This window comes from Balaenoptera borealis (assembly GCF_965194805.1).
Source record: "Balaenoptera borealis genome assembly, chromosome: 18".
NCBI lineage: Eukaryota > Metazoa > Chordata > Mammalia > Artiodactyla > Balaenopteridae > Balaenoptera > Balaenoptera borealis.
This window is the reverse complement of record NC_138877.1, coordinates 68996634-69014567: the sequence shown is the minus strand read 5'-3', so window position 1 is coordinate 69014567 and position 17934 is coordinate 68996634. Positions and strand designations below refer to the sequence as shown.

Genomic DNA, 17934 nt, shown 5'->3' with positions numbered 1-17934 from the left:
ATCAGGTTTCTAAGGCAATAGCCATCTCTGTCTTTTCCTATTCACCCAAATAATGCCCCAAGAAGGAACCCCTTTACCCAAGAGAGAGCTGGGGAAAAAAAAAAAAAAAAGAATTATACCCACTGCTAGTAAAAATCATCTTAAATCAATAGAGCACCACTTGAACTTGAGTTTCCATTGTTTCACTGAATCATCAATGTTTTTAATTAAACAGCTACCCTTTCTGTTAAAACATTACATAAAAGGGTTAGGTTTCTACTTTTGTTGAGGCAGCTGGCGTTTGTTGGCTGTTGTGTTTGAGCAACAGACTGTTCAATAGAAGCGAGAAATAGCTCAACGCGCTCTTAATAGACCTGTTTCAACAATGTACCTTGAAAAGGAATACATTGTGTTATTGTGTTAGTTTGCTACAAACCTATTAAAAGAAAAATAGCATCCATCAGGTCTAACAAAACGCATTTGTATTATATGCACTTATCTGCTTCAAATACACTTCTTGGCACAATGTCTAGAATTCAACTAGATCACCAAGAGCTGGATGGAAGAACACATACCAGTTAGGTAATGATACACGGGCTAAAAATAATAATAAAGGAAGGTCTAAACAGACGGTAATTGCCACTTTTGTTTGTTTATCATGAGAAATGCAGGCAACCCTACTTCAATTGAAAATATCTTGCAGAAGCATGGACTCCTATGACAAAAACAATTTTAAAAAAATTTCCAGCGTAGGAATATTGATTCAGATCCCATATTTGGAACGAATCTGATACACTTTCGATAGTAATTTGTTTCAGAGAAGGATTCAGGGCAGAAGTGATGCATTTTAAAAGCAGAATTAAATAGCGCAAAGAGCTGGGTTCTTTAGGGAAATGTGTGAAACAAACAAATCGAAAGCAAGGGTTTCAGCCAAGAGGTTGGGGAGCAACGCTGTCTGGCAGTAAGAAAGGAGGTGCTTCTCGAAAGTGCTCTCTTTAAAATGATTTTTAACTTATTTTATTGTATTTTAAACACAGAACGAAACTTGAAGCAAAGAAAGAAATAGGCGGCTTTGCCACTATGGACAGAAACTATGGTATGTTTCAGGGAGGGCTGACACTTGGACCACAGATCTTCGGAAACAGAGCCGCAAATGATGAAGCTAATTTAGCTCTGAGATCCGCTTAGTGGAAAATACACCCAAAGTAGCATCTGTCAGAGGGAGACATCTTTTGCTCCCACAAAAGGCAATCGATTTCGTTTCCAACCTCAGAGTGCCCAACATTCACTTTCAAGGGCAAAAATGTTTGGGGCACGAGAGAATAGTATACTGTCTACAATTGAACTCAATTGTCCATAAAAGAGAACTTACATAGATTACAATAGCACGCTTTGAGAGATGTCTATGTTAACAAATAGATGAAACAATATTCTGCCCAATGAAGTCAATTGTGTTTTACATTTCTGAATTAGTTAATTATCAGGTGAAGATTTAGAAAAATGTCACACTGGAACTTTAGATGACAGTTTTACCATATTGTGAAATAGCTATATTAGACTTTTCTAGAAGGCATTTGAAGTCAAATAGCTGATATGACTGCTCTCCACAGTTAAGATAATCTTTTCCTCAAGAAGGGTGTGTGTATGCATGTGCTGGGAGCTAGCTGAGATGTGTTTGATGTATACTTTACGACTTTTCACTGATAATGTCTCCTCTCTAGACCAAATCAATTTTTGAATTAATTCCCTTGAATTTAAAAAATGGAAATGAAATCATAAATCCCAAATTGCATGTTATGAAATTAGTTTCTCATAAGATTGACAGAAGAGTTGACACTTTCAAGGTGAGATTTTTTGATGTATCAAATAATCTACCAAAGATGAAAGAAGTTCACAATAAATTGGTTTGGCCATGATATGAAATATTGTTACTAAGCCTTTCTAAAAAGTCTTTGATTTTTAATTTATAACTTTTAGAAATGTTTGTGTGACAGAAGTTAAGCTATCTAGGGGAAATATTCAATGATTTTAATTTGAAGAGAGTGTTCAAACAAACAAAGAATCACCAAAGAGATCACTTGAAAACCCAGCAGAGGAAGAAATGTATTTTAGAGGAAGACTGTAATTTGATTCCTTGTTTTATTATTGGTCTTGAAAATCCTTGATTCTCCACTCTTGCAAAGAATTTTCAATAATATATGAATGCTAAATATTTTTATCTCTTTATCTAAAGTAAAAAAAAAAATCCAAATAGTATGTACTATAATTTGCCTCCCCTTGAAGAATAGGAAGAAGACCATATGTAGATTATGTTCTATACGCCCCCCCCCGAAATCTCCCTCGAAAGAGACCTTTAGACTATTAATTTATTCTCACTCATATCTAGAAAAGTTTTAACCAGTCAAATCTTTTTAAAAAATCTTTACTGCCATTCATCCTAAGCAGCATCTAATTTGAAAGATTCTGTAAAGTATAAGTTTCAAAGGATCTTCTCTTTTCAGTTTCTCGGTCTGCCTTAGGTAGGTAAATGAATATCATTTCAGATTTCCTTTTAGTTTCTCTTGCCCTTTAGCTCAGAAGTATGGGAAGTAAGAGAGGTTAATATTTTTTAAACATTTCTGCCACACGGAATTATTTCAATGCCATTCTCTAGTGTTGTGTCTGAAAAACGGGTGGCCGAGCCCGCTGCCTGCAGCGCCAGACATTCAGCCGGATCCACCCCTGGGCACAGTCGTCAGAGGGAAAAGATTCAGCTTCCAAACTTGATTAAAAACAGCCTAACAGTCTCTGCCCCGCTAAAGAACTGTGAGGCTTGAGAAGCTGAGTAAACTGCCTAGGAGCAGAGGTGGCTGAGGTCTAGATCCCTTTCAGATGGTTATTGAGAGAAGCTCAAAAAAAAAAAAAAAAAAAAGCAGTAGATCAGTAGATAGTGGGCTGCAGAAGGACAACTTGTCCTCCTAGATCCGAAGTTGAAATCGACTTTACACAATTTAGGTGCTGACAAAGAGCGATTCTACCTTGTAATGTTTCACCTTAATTTGAAGGGAGAAAGGAAACACATGCACATACCAAAGACCTACTGAGATGCTGGGGAAATGTTAACCTGTTTCTGAGCTACTTTTTTTTTTTTTTTTTTGCTTCCTTTTGGCAAATACTTCAAAATATCCTTCTCCCCCTGAAGATATATTCTGCGGGATACAATTAACAGAAAAATACCAAGATGGAAAACTGAAAGAGAAATGAGGAGTGTATAGGTTGGTGAATAAAATAGATGTCTGTCAGCATCTTCTTAAGAATATGTTGTCCTCGTTGTTTTTGCATGTGACATTTTTACAGTGAAAAACTAAAGACATCCAAACAGGAGTCCAAATATCAAGAGAAGTGGGAGGTTTCCTGATGTGTTTCAATAGTAAAATGAAAATTGTGTCTGTGTGTGCCTACGTGTTCTCCTTCGATTTGAAATTTTTTCCAGAACGTGGTGCAATTTGTTACTTTTTTTTTTTTTTGGGCACAGGAGGAGGAAAATATGATACATTTGGGGATTTTTCAATAGTGCTGTGTTTAGTTTTAATTTTCCTGTATTTTAAAATAAACACTTTGACCAAAGCATGTTTGATCTCTGCAAGAAGGAAATATACATTGTGAAGGAATGTGCAGCGGTTGGGTATGAAAATGGGGTTGTGACTCACAGCTGCAGGCAGAAAAAAAAGGCGTCATGGTGTCAGCCAGAGGTGTTCAGTCTAATAATTCAAGCTGTAAACTGTATCCCCTAAAATTACCTACATAATAAATCATTGTGTGAAGAAAAAAAAGTTTGGACTGAAAAGTGTAAGTGAAACAGAATCCTCAGGAGACTTCAATGCTGGGACCTATTGGCAATGATGTGAAATATGGGTTTATTTTGTCCAAAACTTTAAGAATCAGAACAATACTGGAAATTATTCTAGTAGAGCTGACTTTTTTTCTTTTTGCCTTGGGTTTCAACACATTTTTACATAGTTTGTTACAGAAATGGGTTGCACTTTTTCTCCTCTCCTGATCACACAGCCAAAGCTGCTTTATGGGATTTCCAGTCAATTTATACAGCTTCAAGAGAAAACTCAATTCAAGAACGGCTTTATTTTCAGAAAAATAGTATTACTAAGTTATCAAATACATATCAAGAATGGAGGCAGAAATCTTTCTGGAAATTACCTTAGGTTCCTGTCTCAGATTTCACTGTTGCTTATAGGTAGCAAATAAAATATCACTTTTATGTAATCTGGTCAATTCACTTGCCTAGGAGTTCACTGCAAATTGAAACACTTAGGCACTGTGCTTGGGAAAGCCAGTGTCAAATTCTGGAGACTTGAGAAACGGGAAACTTTGGGATGGAATGCACCCGTTTGGAGTAAAAAGGAGCTCAGTGCCTGGAGAAAAGACGCAATTGTCAAGAGGAAGTTTAAAGGCCAAGGACAGACGAAGTCTTTGAAACAATGAGGGTGAGGAAGTCAAGAAGCAGACTCACCAAAACCACATTGAAACAATTAATTTTATAGTCTCCCCTACATTTCCAGAATTAGTGAGCAGAGAAGCGCCACACTGGGAACGTGAGCTGTGAGCTCTAGCGTGCACACCGGCCCTGCGAGAGGGAGAAAGTCAAGTTGACACGGGTCTCTTTCGCCTGGGCATTTCAAATGAAAATATAAGGAGGAGGGCGGAGAGAGAAGGAAACAAAACGAAGCTCGAAAATACTGACTCCGAAGTCTGCAATAAAGATTAACTGGAAAAAAAGGAAGTCCATAGCAATTAAAACTCCTACCCCGGCTCATTAGTATTCATGACCTTATGTCCAGCTTTTCTGTTTATCTTTCTCCCAGGATCAATATCGAAGCAGCGTGGGCCTGGGAGGAGCCCAAGCCGGGCCCCGCGTGCGCCCGACCTTTCGCGCCCTCCCTACAGGTCAAAGCATCTTCAGAACCGCCCGGCCAACGCCCGCGCCCATGCTCATTAAAGCCACCATTCATCTGCCAGCGGGGAGAGGGAGGGGGAACAGGCCCGGGGCGGTGGTGGGGGGTGGAATGGGCAAACAGACCCAACTGACTCCAAAGAGTTTCGAGAAACCGCACGCAGCCACACCAACCACCGTGGGCCCAGTGGGCCAGGAGTAAGAAAAGAAAAAGGATGAGCCGCGGCTGCAGCAAGAGTCCCAGCGCGGCTTCTGGCCAGGCCCTTGCTGGCTCGGCCTGGTTCCAGACCCCAGATTTTGTTAGGGGGAGGCAACATATAAGAGCCACCTTCATGTCCCCCCCCCCAAAGAGAACCCCACGCCCTTCCCAGCCCAAAGTGGTCTGGAGCCTCCCCAGGCTTCCGCCGACGTCTGAGAAGCCACCCAGTGTCAGAGCCTTAACTACAACTGTTATCTTTGAAACTATTATTATTATTATTATTATTATTATTTCTATCCCCCACCTTCTCTAGGGGCGCTGCGCTCCGCAGGACCACCGGCTTGGCCTCAGGGACAGAAAAAAAAACTGGCTTCGGAGGTTAGGCAAGGAAGAGGCTGAGGCAGGGGTTGGAGAGGTGCGGTGTGTGCGTGCCGGGGGACAGTCAGCTCCTCCTGGTTTAACTGAGAGATGCGGCGCGACCTCCACCCACCCGCACCCGGGGGTCAGAGGGTGCGCGGGCAGGCCGGACGGTCTGGCCCATCACGTTCCCAGGGAAGTGGGCCTGAGGGACCCCCGACTGTGGGTAGCTCCCACCCAACTTCGTTTCACGCTGGTGGCCACCTGCCCCAAATCTCTGCGGCTCAGGTCCACCCCACCCACGCGAGCCCGTGGCTGGGGGATGGCGGAGGAGGTGAACATGTGTATGTGTGTGTGACTCGGTCTGTGTGTGTGTGCACGCACGCGAGGGAAGAGGCGTCCCCAGCTCCCGCCTGGCGGCTGCGCTGAACCTCATCCCGAATAAGGGGCAGGCGGGATGCCAGATGCGGGGCGAGGGCGGGACGCAGGGCTGGAGACGAAGCGAAGTGTCACCTCTTCAAAAGCTCGTCGGCCCCTGGGAACAAAAGGGAAACTTGGGAGGGCGAAGAGGGAGCCCCGGCACGGACCTTTCCCCGACAGGGCCCTGGGGGGCGGGGCGGGAGTGGGAGGACCCGAGCCCCACGTACCCCGTCCGAGATCTGGGTTGTGGCCGCGCGGGGGCGGGGCGGGGCGTGGACGCTGCGGCCCCAGTCGCCCCACAGCCTTGACCGTGAACTCGAATCCTCGGGCTGCCCTGGTTATGGTTTACAGGAGCTCTCATTGGTAACACCCCGTTCAGATTGCCAGCGCTGCCTTTTCGTTCTCAGGCGCCCAGCTGGTCGGGCCTGAGGGTTTATGTCAGATCACCCGATTCAGTCTGGAAGGATCTGGATTCTTCCCTAAAATAAAAACCCAGCAGCAATCTGTTGGAGGCCCGCGGTGGGGTTGGGGGTAGAGAAGAGGGCGACATTTCTCAGGCCCTGTTCTGAGCTGCCAGTTAAAAATAGAACCCATTCATTGCGGTCTGCTGGGGGTAGCAGTGGGCCGAGGCGCTGCAAGTTTCTGTGGAACGAGAGCGATATCAGACTGTAATCAATCAATCCACAAGTCTTTCTTTATTGAACGCCTACTTTGGATCCCGAGGGTCGCTTTCCGGGCCACGTGTCCGTTTAAGTGAAAACGCATCCAGTGGTTCAGCCAAGTCTTGGTGGGATGTTATTCTGAGGCCTTTATTTCTTAGCTCTTGGTCGCAGGCCTAGCGCTCCCTTTGGGTTATTTCGGTGGCGTTATGTGGGGGAAGGTAGGACCCGAGTCCCTAGTGAATAGTCGGTGGGTCCCCTCGAGTCCCACCATGCCACCGGTGCGCTCACCAGGGACCTACCAGAATCCCCTCCCCACCCCACTCCTGCCGACCTGGGCGGGCAACCGGTCGCCTGGAAAGCCCAGGCCTTCCTAGCCAACCCCAGGTTGCAAGAGAACAGCGGGGAGCACAGGGAAACCCGAACCTCCGGTCCAGCCTATGATCTGCCCTTGATCTCAGAGTTTTGTGCGGAAAATACACCACTCGAGACTGAAAACATCCGTCTGAAAAAGAGACAAAGGGACCAGGGGGTGGGGAGGAGGAGGAAGAGAGAAGATGCCAGCAGAAAGGAAAGGGGCTGGGACAGCGTGGGATAGCGGGGTGCTGGGCCTGTGACCTGTTTCCTTTCTGCGCGTCCCGACGGGCCTCTGCCCTAGCAGCCTCCCCTTGCTCGCGCCCGGAGCAGAACCGAGCCTCTGCTCCCGGAGTGACCTTCTCCCCCGCCTGCCCGGGGCTTCAGGGGGCATCACTGAACCGGGAGATACTGATACCGATGCTAGTTATCATTGTGGTCATTAATAATGCAGTGAGGATCACGATAATTAATAATAATAATAATGATGGGCCTCCCGAGGGGGCTCCAGCTGCCTCCAGATAAAGCGACTCTCGCGTTGAGGGGAGTTATTTGGTGGTGGATGGAGCGGAGCGGAAAGGGAGCGAGCTTGCGAGTTCTGAAGTTCAAGTTGACAGCGTTGACCTGCAGGAACAGTCTCCAGGCCCGGCAGTCGGCCTCCCTGCGGGCGGCGAACCACAGCGCAGCTCTGGATCCCCTGAGGGAGGCGGAAACTGGCCTCAGTTTGGTGGTTCTGGAGGCAAGGCAGGGGCAGGTTAGATTCGGGTCCCTATAGGCGGGGGAGGGGAGACGCCTGCACCGCCCACTCCCAGGCCCAGGTACCTCGAGGCCGCGCGGGACCTTGGGCCGCCTGCCTCCCCGCGCGCGTCTAAGTTGAGGCGTCCTGACATCTCTGATGCTCTCACACCTTCGCCATCTCCCTCTCCCCCATCCTGTCTCCGGGAACGCGCAGGGCCGAAGTGAAAGGCGGAGACCGGGCCACACGGTCAGGTCCGTGACTTGTTTGGACAAAGCGGCGGGACGCAAGGGCTGCAGAACGGGGAGAGATTTCGCTGCAAAGCTGCTCCCACCCGCCCCCTCACACCCTGGGGTGGCCTAGGAGGCCGCTCCCGGGCTGTAGGCCCCCTCACGCCAGGCCCCTTCCCCGTTTTATTTCCTGCTCACAACCAGGAGCAGCGCCCCCGGACCTAAAAGGCGCCCGGCAGCTCTCCGACGTTCACATCTGGAAAGCGATCCCGCCGACGCAAGGCTGTGACAGCGTCCTCTTCTTGCAGCCTTCCTTCTTCCCCCAAATGAGAAGAAAAGCCCCCAGGCCTTGAGTTGATACTAAAATCACACACCCACCCCCCACCCCACGCTTCTGATCTTCTCCTTGGGTTCGGGAGGTTGTCTCAAAGCCAATAATTTCCACCAAAAAACAAAAAAAGTTTAAAACATTTAGAATAGACCATCTCATTCTTGCACAGGTTATGTCAAACATTTAATCAGATTCCTGCGCCCTCTCCCCCGGGGGCGGGGGACGTTGGAAAACTGTACACGTTTTCCTCACAGCTTATAATGTGTTCATTTAAATCTCCCAAGGATCAGTAACATATGCCACTTATTTGAATAATTTTCCTTAATATTATTAGGGGTTATAAATTTGATTTTAATAAGGGATTGATTGCTTCAGGAGCTGGCGCTTAGGCAGTTTGCTGGACCGCTGGGGAGGGCTGGCCCGGCGGCGAATGTCACCCTCTGGGACACACACACAGCCCCCAAGCTAAAGTCTTTCCCTCCCCATTGAATGGGTAGCATGGCCTCCGGGAGGTCAGGGTTGCCCTTCTCCCCAAGCAGCCCTCCAGCCTAGCCTGCCGGTCCCTGCGGCTCAGTCCAGGGCCAGAGGGGAAGGAGAGAAGCGCCGGCCGCCGCAGCCAGTCGCGCCATCGGCCTCCGCCAGGAGAGCCCTGCACGCCGCTAGGCAGTCCTATGGGGGTGTCGCCGCTGACGTCCAAACCTTTTCACCACTGGGGGGTGACTCCGGGACTGCCAGGGCCTCTCTGAGCAACACCAGTACTCAGGAAGTTCTGGAAATGTCTTGATGGCTCAGGGATTTAAAAACAAATTCCCTCATTCCTACCCTTTGATTATTAAAATTATTTTCCCTTTCTTCCTTAGAGCATCTTGTTTGAAAACTCTGTTAAACTCTTGCAGGGTAGGGGAGTGAGGCTGCAAACCTTAGAGAAAGCTGGTGGTCCGTCCCTTGCCTCACTCACTTCCACCTGGCCATTTTCGTCTTTGTAGCTTATTCTATTTGATTTCACTGAATTCTTGAAGAGGTTCTCTTTTCATTTGGGGCCGATGGTTTGTTGCTTTCCTAAATCAAAATGCAGTCTATTTGTCACCTTCCTCCCTTGAACATCGTGCTTATTGGTGAGCAGCGGCTGGGCAGATAAGCAGGATTTCTTGAGCAAGCTCTCTGTTTAAAATTTCAAGAAAAAAACTTTTAGTAGAAAGGGGCCCTTAAACTATAATCATTGAGCCAAGTTCAAAAACAAAGTACTCAGCTCAGTTTTAAACGTGCAATTAAAAATAACTGTACCTCAGCTTTTCAGAGGGAGGGAAAGGAAAGGGGGCAGGGAAGAGGGAAAACAAAGAATAAGGAAATGTTTAGTGCTCTTAAATCCAGTCCAAATAGCTGAAAGAAAGGCATTCCCTCAGATAATGGAGCCATTAGAAACCCTGAAGGTTCCTGCCGCCATTCCTTACAGGGGATTTCCAAAAATTTAATTCACTCTCAGCTACGACACAAAGGACAGAGAAAATAATTTTGAGACTTTCTGCCAAAGGGGTAGTTTGGCCCAGTTTCTAGCATACACCTTCCTCCCCAGAATGCGAGGTGGTGCCTCCCATTCAATCAGGCAGCTGATCCAGACCCATGTCAGTCCTCAGCTGCCTCCCCCCCCATTTCCTTAAATAAGTTTGCTAGAAAAAAATAGTATGTTCATGCAGTTTCAACACATTTTATTATATTTCTGTATGCATTACTCTCAAAACATATCACAAGAAATGATCAAACCACTTAAAACCTTCAAATAAAAAATCTGAAACAGTTTATGCCCACAATTGTACATATTTATAGTTAAGAAACATTCTTTATAAATATTGTTTCCTCTGTAGCAAGTTAATACCATAATTTAATTACAAATGGATAAATATGGTAACAGATATTTACAGAAGGAAGGGTGTTATTACGGAAAAAACTAACGGCACGACGTTTATTCCCACCCCCCCACCAAAATCTTTCATACAGGAACTAACAAATTGAACTTGCAAACGCACTAAAACATCACATGTAAACCCAGCTAACAGAAAAATACATTCACAAGCGTTGGTGGTGGTGATGTGTGTGTGAGTGCTGTGGATCAGCATGTTGAAGAAACAGAAGGGAGACTTTGGCACGGCTTGTTTTTTCCAGTCTATAGTTGCATGAAGTTTACAATCAGGTTGCCTCATAAAAAGGAACACAATATTCAATACCACAATACAAAATAAACCATTTTCTTCCACATTACTTAAAAAGAAACCGGGGAAACTAAAAAAGAGAAAAGAAAAAGCCCATCACTTGGGGAAGGGAAGGGAAGAAAGGCATGAGGAACGCAATCCAGAGAATTACAAATGGACAAACTTCTATACACCAAGAAGCCATTAAAACCACCTTGGAGAAGGAAGGAGGAGCCCGCTATGTACACGGTTTGTCAGAAGCCTGGGAAAGGGGTGGGAAGGAAAGCGCGCATGGGGGAAGGCATGGGGGGTTTGGTTCAATTTTTTTATGGGTTTTTTTATTTTTTATTTCTTATTTTATATTTTTAGCTTCAGAGACTCCGGAAGGGATCTTTTTGCTTTTCATGCCTAGATTAGATTTAGAAAAAAAAAAAAAAACTTTAAAAAATCCTTCTGCTGGTAAAATCGTTTTCATCATCATAAAAATCAGATTCATAATTTTAACAACACGGTCACAGGGTGCCCTGGGCGCTCGCCACCGGAGGGTCGCCGCGCCAGGGTGGGGACCGGGAGAGGGAGAGAGGCCCCGGCCTCTCACACGTACCATTCATTGAAGTTGGAGGAGAGGCCGCTGTGGCCTCCAGCTGTCCCACTGCCCCCGCCAGAGCCGCCGCCGCCGCCGCCCCCGCCCGCCCCGCCGCCGCCTCCGCTGCCCCCGCCGCCGCCTCCACCGGAGCCTCCGCCCGCACTGCCGCCGCCCGAGCCTCCGCCCCGATGCACCGCGGACACCGCCGCCGCCGCTGCCGCTGCCGCTGCTGCAGCCGCTGCCGCCGCCGGGGAGAGGTTGGAGCTGCTCTGGGGCTCGGCGCTGGGGGACACCAGCCCCGGGGGCGTGGACGACTCGTAGCCGGAGCTGGCGGCAGGGGAGGACTCGGAGCCCTGCGGGGAGGACTCATGGACCTTCAAGACAAAAGCCGGGAGGGGAGACCAAAGGGGACTGGGTGTGAGTGCAGCTGCTGTGGGGCCGGGCCTCCGGGAGGAGCACCCCCAGAAATGCCCCCCCGCGGCCCCGGGGAACCCTCGCCTTCCCGGGCCGACCACCTCGCCCTCCTCCCGGCCTCCCCGGTGGTACCTTCATGTGTTTCCGCAGCGAGCTGGGGTGCGTGTAGGACTTGTCGCACATCTTGCACAGATAGGGCTTATCGGAGGTGTGGACGTGCATATGCTTCTTCCTGTCGCTGCTGTTGGCGAAGCGCCGGTCGCAGCCCTCGAACTCACACTGGAAAGGCTTCTCCCCTGTGGACACGAACATGGGCACTTGCTGCCGACGCCCAGAGCCCCCCCCCCGGGACCCCCACCCACCCCGGAGGGGGCCAGGCCTCCGGGAGGAGGAAAGAGGGGCGATAAGGGCCTGGCTTCCTTAAACAAGGCGGATCCCTTCTGTGGCAGAACCAAGACGAAATTAACTGCCTTCCCACCTGACAGTCGTGCTCATTAATTTCGTATTTTACTTTTCTTCCAGGCTGACCCGCATTTCCTCAAATTTATGACGAGTGTGGGGTAGCACCCCACCCCTGCCTGCCTTTCTATAGGGCTTCTTGGATTCGCAGCTTCTAACGAGTTGGTCTCGCCCTGGAGAAGCTGTTATTATGACAAAATATTTGGGGCATTATCAGAATCACACAGGCTGCTGGGCTGCTGTCGGCTTCTCTCTGGGGCCAGTAGGCAATTACGTTTGGAGTTGCTGTGTGTTGTTTGGGGACTGTGCTGTGGATAGCGACTGAGCCAGTATTTTTCGTCCAAAATTCTGCAAATTGAATTAACCATAATTCTAGGCTCACTTCCAGTCTTTTTAAAGAGAAGTTGGGAAAGAGATAAATATCAGACGTACGGCAGCACCTGGCGATTGCAGAGAGGCACAGGCTGGGCTGTGGGTGTGGGGGGATCAGCAAACGCTTTCAGAATCTCCCTGTTTAATTTTCTGGCGGTCCCTGCATCCTGTTGCCAGAATTCCAAATGCTTGGAGTCATTTAGAGGTGTGAGAACTCAAACATTGTTCCACTTGGAAAGGGGACCATTTAACGTTAAATTCCATTAGCACCTAAATTGTTTTTTAAAGACATCCGCTCAGACGCAGGACTCGAAAGCGAGCATTTCATGCAAATAGATTTCTCAAATTTTAAACCTTGTTAAAAGCTTGTCTCGCACCTCGGCTCCCTCCCTTCCCGGAAGAGAACAATAGGCCGCTGGCGCATCCCCACTTCGGAGTAAATATTGACGGGGGAAGTTGCTAAAACATTTGGCTTTCTTTTAGGAAATCGTCTGGCACGATTTCGGCTGGGACCTGGTCATAGATGAATAATCTATGAGGCGAGAGGCGCGTTCTTTCTCGGCTCCCTCTTCTCACGCGATTGCCCCGCGGGGCCTCGCTGCCCCGGGCTCTTGCTGACCCGGTTGTCGGTCCAAGTTTGGAATCGCAAACCCTCTGGTGCCCATTAGAGAATTTCACAAACTGCTGCGAATCCACCGTAAAGCCCCGCGACCCACCTCGAGATGGGCTTTAAAAACGAGAAATGCTTTACAGCTTCGGCTCACACCAGACTCATTTTTAATGGGAAACAGTCCGGGTAAGGACGTTTGGACCCCGAGTAAAAGAAGTGGGAAAACACACAAACCACTCAAACGCAGACACACACCCGGAGCAGAAAAGCACATTCAGACAAGCTGGCAGAACCCTCTCTAGGCTCGATTCCCGGGCACCAAGTTGGAGAGCAGTTTTATTTTGTGCGTTCTATTTAGGACGGAAATTATTAACCGGGGCCGAGCAGAGACGAAGCAACTGCACCACCCAAAGCATACCTTTGATGTTACCGTGATCATTTAAAACTCAATTTCCGCACATGGAAAAACCCAACCCAATAATATTCTTTCATTCTCCAACAAAAACAAGCTGCTGGCTCTCTCGCACACACAAAAACATCTCCCATCCCAGGGCAGGGGCTGGCGGTCGGCGCGTTTCTCCCAGCCAACCAACCACGGCCTCTCTTCCCCTCTGCGCCCCGTCCCTGTCCCGACCCCTGGTTACCTGTGTGGGTCCTTTTGTGGATCTTGAGGTTCTCGGAACGCGCGAAGACCTTGCCGCAGCCCGGGAAGGGGCAGGGGAAGGGCTTCTCGCCGGTGTGCACGCGGATGTGGTTGACCAGTTTGTATTTGGCCTTGAAGGGCTTGCCCTCGCGCGGACACTCTTCCCAGAAGCAGACGTGGTTGCTCTGCTCCGGGCCGCCGACGTGCTCCACGGAGACGTGGGTCACCAGCTCGTGCATGGTGCTGAAAGTTTTGTTGCAGCTCTTCTTGGGGTTGCTCAGCTGCTCCGGGTCGATCCACTTGCAGATGAGCTCCTGCTTGATGCACTGCTGCCGCATGTAGCGGAAAAAGGCACCAGGGTGGTGGTGGTGGTGATGGTGGTGGGCGGCGGCCGCTGCCATGTTCATACCCATGTTCATATTCATGGGGCCGTATTGGTTGTGGAGCTGCGCCGCCGAGTAGGGGTCGGTCCGCGGGCTGGCCACCTGGCGGTACTGATCCGAGCGCCCGAACACCTCGCCGGGCAGCCCGAGGCGCATCTGCCCGTTGAGCACATTCTGCGAGCCGTGCGGCCCGTGCTGCTCCGGGAGGCCGGGAAAGAGGAGGTGGCCCTGCGCGTCCGAGTGCGCGTGGTGCAGGCCGCCAGCTCCCGGCCCGAACAGCCCATGCTGCCCGCCGCCCGGCGCCGAGTCGCCGAAGCCGCGGCTGCGGAACAGGAAGTCCCGGGTGGAGTTGAAGGGCGGCCCAGAGTAGGAGCCGACATGCGCGGCATGGGGCCCGAGCGCGGCGGCGGCCGCGGCGGCCGCGGCGGAGCCGGGGTAGGCGCCGGGGCCCTGCGACGTGAACGCCGAGCTCTGGCCGGGGGACAACTCGTGCGCGCCCGGGTTGAGCTTGAAGGCGCCCATGTGCGCGGCCGCCGAGTCCACGAAGCCGTTCTGCGCCGCCGCCAAGCTCAGTTCGCGGTCCTGCATCTCCGCGGCCGCCGCCGCCGCCGCGGCGGCCGAGTGGTGATGGTGGCGCGCGAAGCTGCCCACCCCGATGGCCGGGAACTGCGGCCCCGCATCCAGGAGCATGGCCAGCGCGTCTGCCCTCCCCGCCGGCCCCGGCGAGCCCCGCGCCTCCTCGGCTCCAACTCCCGCCCCGCGCGCAGTACGTTCAGCGGCCGCCCAGCTCCGAGCGCAGGCGGCGGAGGTGGTGGCGGCTTCAGCCCCGGGAGCCGCGCTCTTGCGCCCGCCGCCTCCGCCGCCGCCTGGATCTGCCTCGGGCGGCCAGGCGCGGAGCGAAAGCGCGGAGAGGAAGAGGAGGAGGCGGCGGCGGCGGAGGCGCGGGAGGAGGAGGAGGAGGTGGTGGAGAAGAGTCCAAAGCCAGGCGGAGAACCAAAGTGTATTAAAGGAGCTGCGGCGGGGGCGGGCAGGGCAGGGGAGGACGGGCGGGAGGAGGGAACGGGAGGGAGGTGTGGGGAACTGAGCAGAGAGGGGGGTCGACGGGGGGCGAACGCAGCGCAGCGGCCCCCACCCCTGCGCGCACTCGCGCGCGCACGCACTCACTCGCTCGCACGCCCGGCGGCCCCGGGGCCCGGCAGCGCCAAGCCGCGCCTGCAGAATGAAATCACAGCAGCCGCGGGACCAAGGTGCCGGACTGCGGCGGCCGTGCGCGGGCCAGGCAGGCTGGCGAGGCGAGGACCGAGGCGACCTCCGCGCTCAGCGCCCCGGCCCGGCGCGCCCGCGGCTCCACCTGACCGCGGCGGGGGAGCTGGGGCGGCGGACGGAGGCCGGGCGCCCTCTCTGCGGCGCGCTCTGTCGGCTGCTCCTTCCCCCGCGGCCCTAGCCGCGCCACCCCGCGCGCGGCGGGTATTGTTCGGCTCCGCGGCCGCGGTATTTAGCCCTCCTCGTCCTCCGCGCTTGGCATTGGCTGCGCCTCGTGTAGTAAACTGGCAGCGGCCACGAATTCCCCCAGATGAAGGAAGCTGCCGCGCCGCTCCCTCTTTCTTTAAGTTGTGCGGGAGGAGGAGGAGGCGGGGGAGGAGGCGGGGGAGGAGGGGAGGAGGAGGGAAGGGGGCTGTGGGAGGGGAGAAGGCAAGCAGAGGGAGGGGAGGAGGGGAGGCTGGGCTGAAAAACAATAACAACAATAAAAAAGTGTTCTCTAGCTCGCTCCCTCCCTCTCGCCGGTCGGCCCGGGGCACTGGACCCGGAGCGGGCGGCCGTACCCGCGAGGACTCAGCGGAGTGCGCAGCCCGAGTAAACGCGAAGAGGCCGAAGTAGGTTTACCGCTTTCGGCTGCGGTGGACTCCGTTCGCCACCGCCTCCGCCTCTGTTTATTTCAGTGGGCGCCAAAGCCGCAGCCCTTTATTTTTTATTTTTTGTCTCCTCCTTTTCCTCTCCCCTCCCCCCTCGCCCCCGCGCCTCCCGCCCGGGTCTCCCTCCTTCCCTCCGGCTTCAGGCCGGGCCTCCCGCTCACACCGCCCCTTTAACGGTGGCTCCCGCCCCGCCCGCCCTCCCGGCGCCGCCATTGGCCGCTGAGGCCCCGTCAATCCGGCGCCCCCGCCCCGCGGCCGGTCCGCCCCTCCTCCCCAGCGCCCCTCCAGCTCCCCTCCAGCTCCCCGCCTCCCCGGCTGCTGCTGTTGGTGGCAGCCCGCCGGGTCTGCCAGCCTGTCGCTCTTCACCCGCGCTCCTGGCCGGCCGGCCGCGGCGCTCCCCGGAGCCGGGCGGCCCGCATCGCACGGGCCTGGGCCGCGGGGTCACAGCGCCCTTGGCTGGGCCCGAAGGGGACGGCACCCTGCGCTCGCGCCCTTCGGTAGAGGCCACCGATTCCCCGGGGACCCGAACCGCTCCCGGCGGGCACCTAAAGCGGGCACCCCTGGTTGCTCGAGAACCTGGCTAGCAACCAGGCCTCGGAGCGGGAGGTTCTGCGCGCCGGGCCGCTGCAGACCCGGGCCTCCCGCCCCGCCCTCCCCCGCCCCTGGAGGGCGCCGCGGGGAGCGGCCCGGGGGCCGGTCTCCTGCCCGGTTGGCACGCTCCTTGTCCGCGCCCATCCCCCCAACACACACTTTGTCAACTTGTTCTGTGGTGTTGAAAACACAGGTGCGGGATGGAGGGCCTAGAGAAAGCCAGGCGTGCCCCTTCCTCCCACCCTCCGGACACTCACCCAGACGCCGCCCCCTCCCCGGCCGCGGCCCCCAGCCGGAGCTCGGCGCGCTCCGCTCCCCCCGCCGCTCGCGTCCTCCTCTGATTACGGCTGTAAACACTGGGCAGCGGCCCCTGCGAGGGAGGTGGTTGTTTGGAAGTGGTTTAAAGACGGTGTCACCCTCGGGTGGATGCCCAGATGCCCGGGCCTCTGCCACGGTAGGGGGAGAGGTGTGGGGACGCCCTGGGCGCGCGGCCAGGCAAGGCTCAGGCTGCAGTTTGGCCGAGGGTCAGGCTCAGAGCCTCCAGAGAAGAAATCTCCATACCGGTAGGGCTTAAACCTTCTAGAAGACATTTATCAGCCCTTCTCCAGGAGCGGGGACCAACCCCCGAGGCGGTGGCGGGCCCGAGGCTGCTCCCTGTGCTGCGCGGGGCCTGCCTCGCGGCCCCGGGGCTCCGGTCATCCCCCAGGTCCCCGGTTGGCCGCTGCGGACATTTCCTGTGCCGCCGCTGAAAGCTTGCGCCCCGGAGGTAACCGGAGAGGGCCCGGCGGGCCCGGAGGCTGCGGAGGTGTGAATGGAAGGCCTGAGGCCAGCGCCTTCGCCTAGCTAGCGTGGGCAACTGCTTTTTTATTTATTTTTTCCTTTAAACAAATCTCCGGGAGTTGAAATAAAATTCAAGTAAGAGAAAATAATCCACACGCATTTCAAAATTTCATGTTGAAATGCAATCAACAAAAACGCGGGAAGACAACTCTAGCCGGCGATCGCTGGCCGAACCGGGCTCTCCCGCGCCGGCACAGGCAGCCTCTCCCGGCTGGAGCGGATCTCTCTCTGAAGGTCGGAGCGGGCCGGAGCCCCTCGCATAAGGGGCCCTATGCCCTCCCGCTGTCCCCCTTCCCTGCCTAGAGGGGGGTGGGAGAGAAGGAAGGAGGCCGGGGCATCTTGTCTGAAAGCCTGCGAGTTTGCCTGAAAGCTGGGAATTCTCGATTTCTCTAAAGGGAGGAAATGTTCCTCTTCTCCACACACCTCTCTCTATGTCGGGGGGAGGGGGAGGCAAATGCCAAACTGCCCTCCTAAGCGGAGAGGGACCTGAGAGACAGAGACGGAGACGGAGACGGACTCCAGGCAGGAAGGCTGCCCTGCTACAGTGAATCTATAAAATTGCCCAGTGCACAGCCTTTCACACTTGCTTATTTTATTCATCAATATGTACGGCGGGGGAACTGGAAAAGCTTACTCCAAAAGTGTTTCCAAAAGAAAATATTCTCTTAGAGACTGGTCGTGAGAATAGCGATCTTGCACATCTCCAAACCTCACTTCCCTTCCT

The 17934-nt window shown here is 53.1% G+C and overlaps 1 protein-coding gene across 1 annotated transcript; it reads right to left on the bottom strand.

The window, feature by feature from the left end:
* Positions 1 to 9902: 9902 nt before the first annotated feature.
* ZIC2 (Zic family member 2) lies at positions 9903 to 14556 on the bottom strand (the record flags this gene model as incomplete). The annotated part of the gene is made up of 3 exons (XM_082366119.1): positions 9903 to 11359; positions 11532 to 11695; positions 13485 to 14556. The coding sequence occupies 3 exons, from the start codon at positions 14554 to 14556 to the stop codon at positions 10994 to 10996; spliced, it is 1602 nt and encodes a 533-aa protein (XP_082222245.1). The 3' UTR covers positions 9903 to 10993.
* Between the last annotated feature and the right edge of the window lie 3378 nt (positions 14557 to 17934).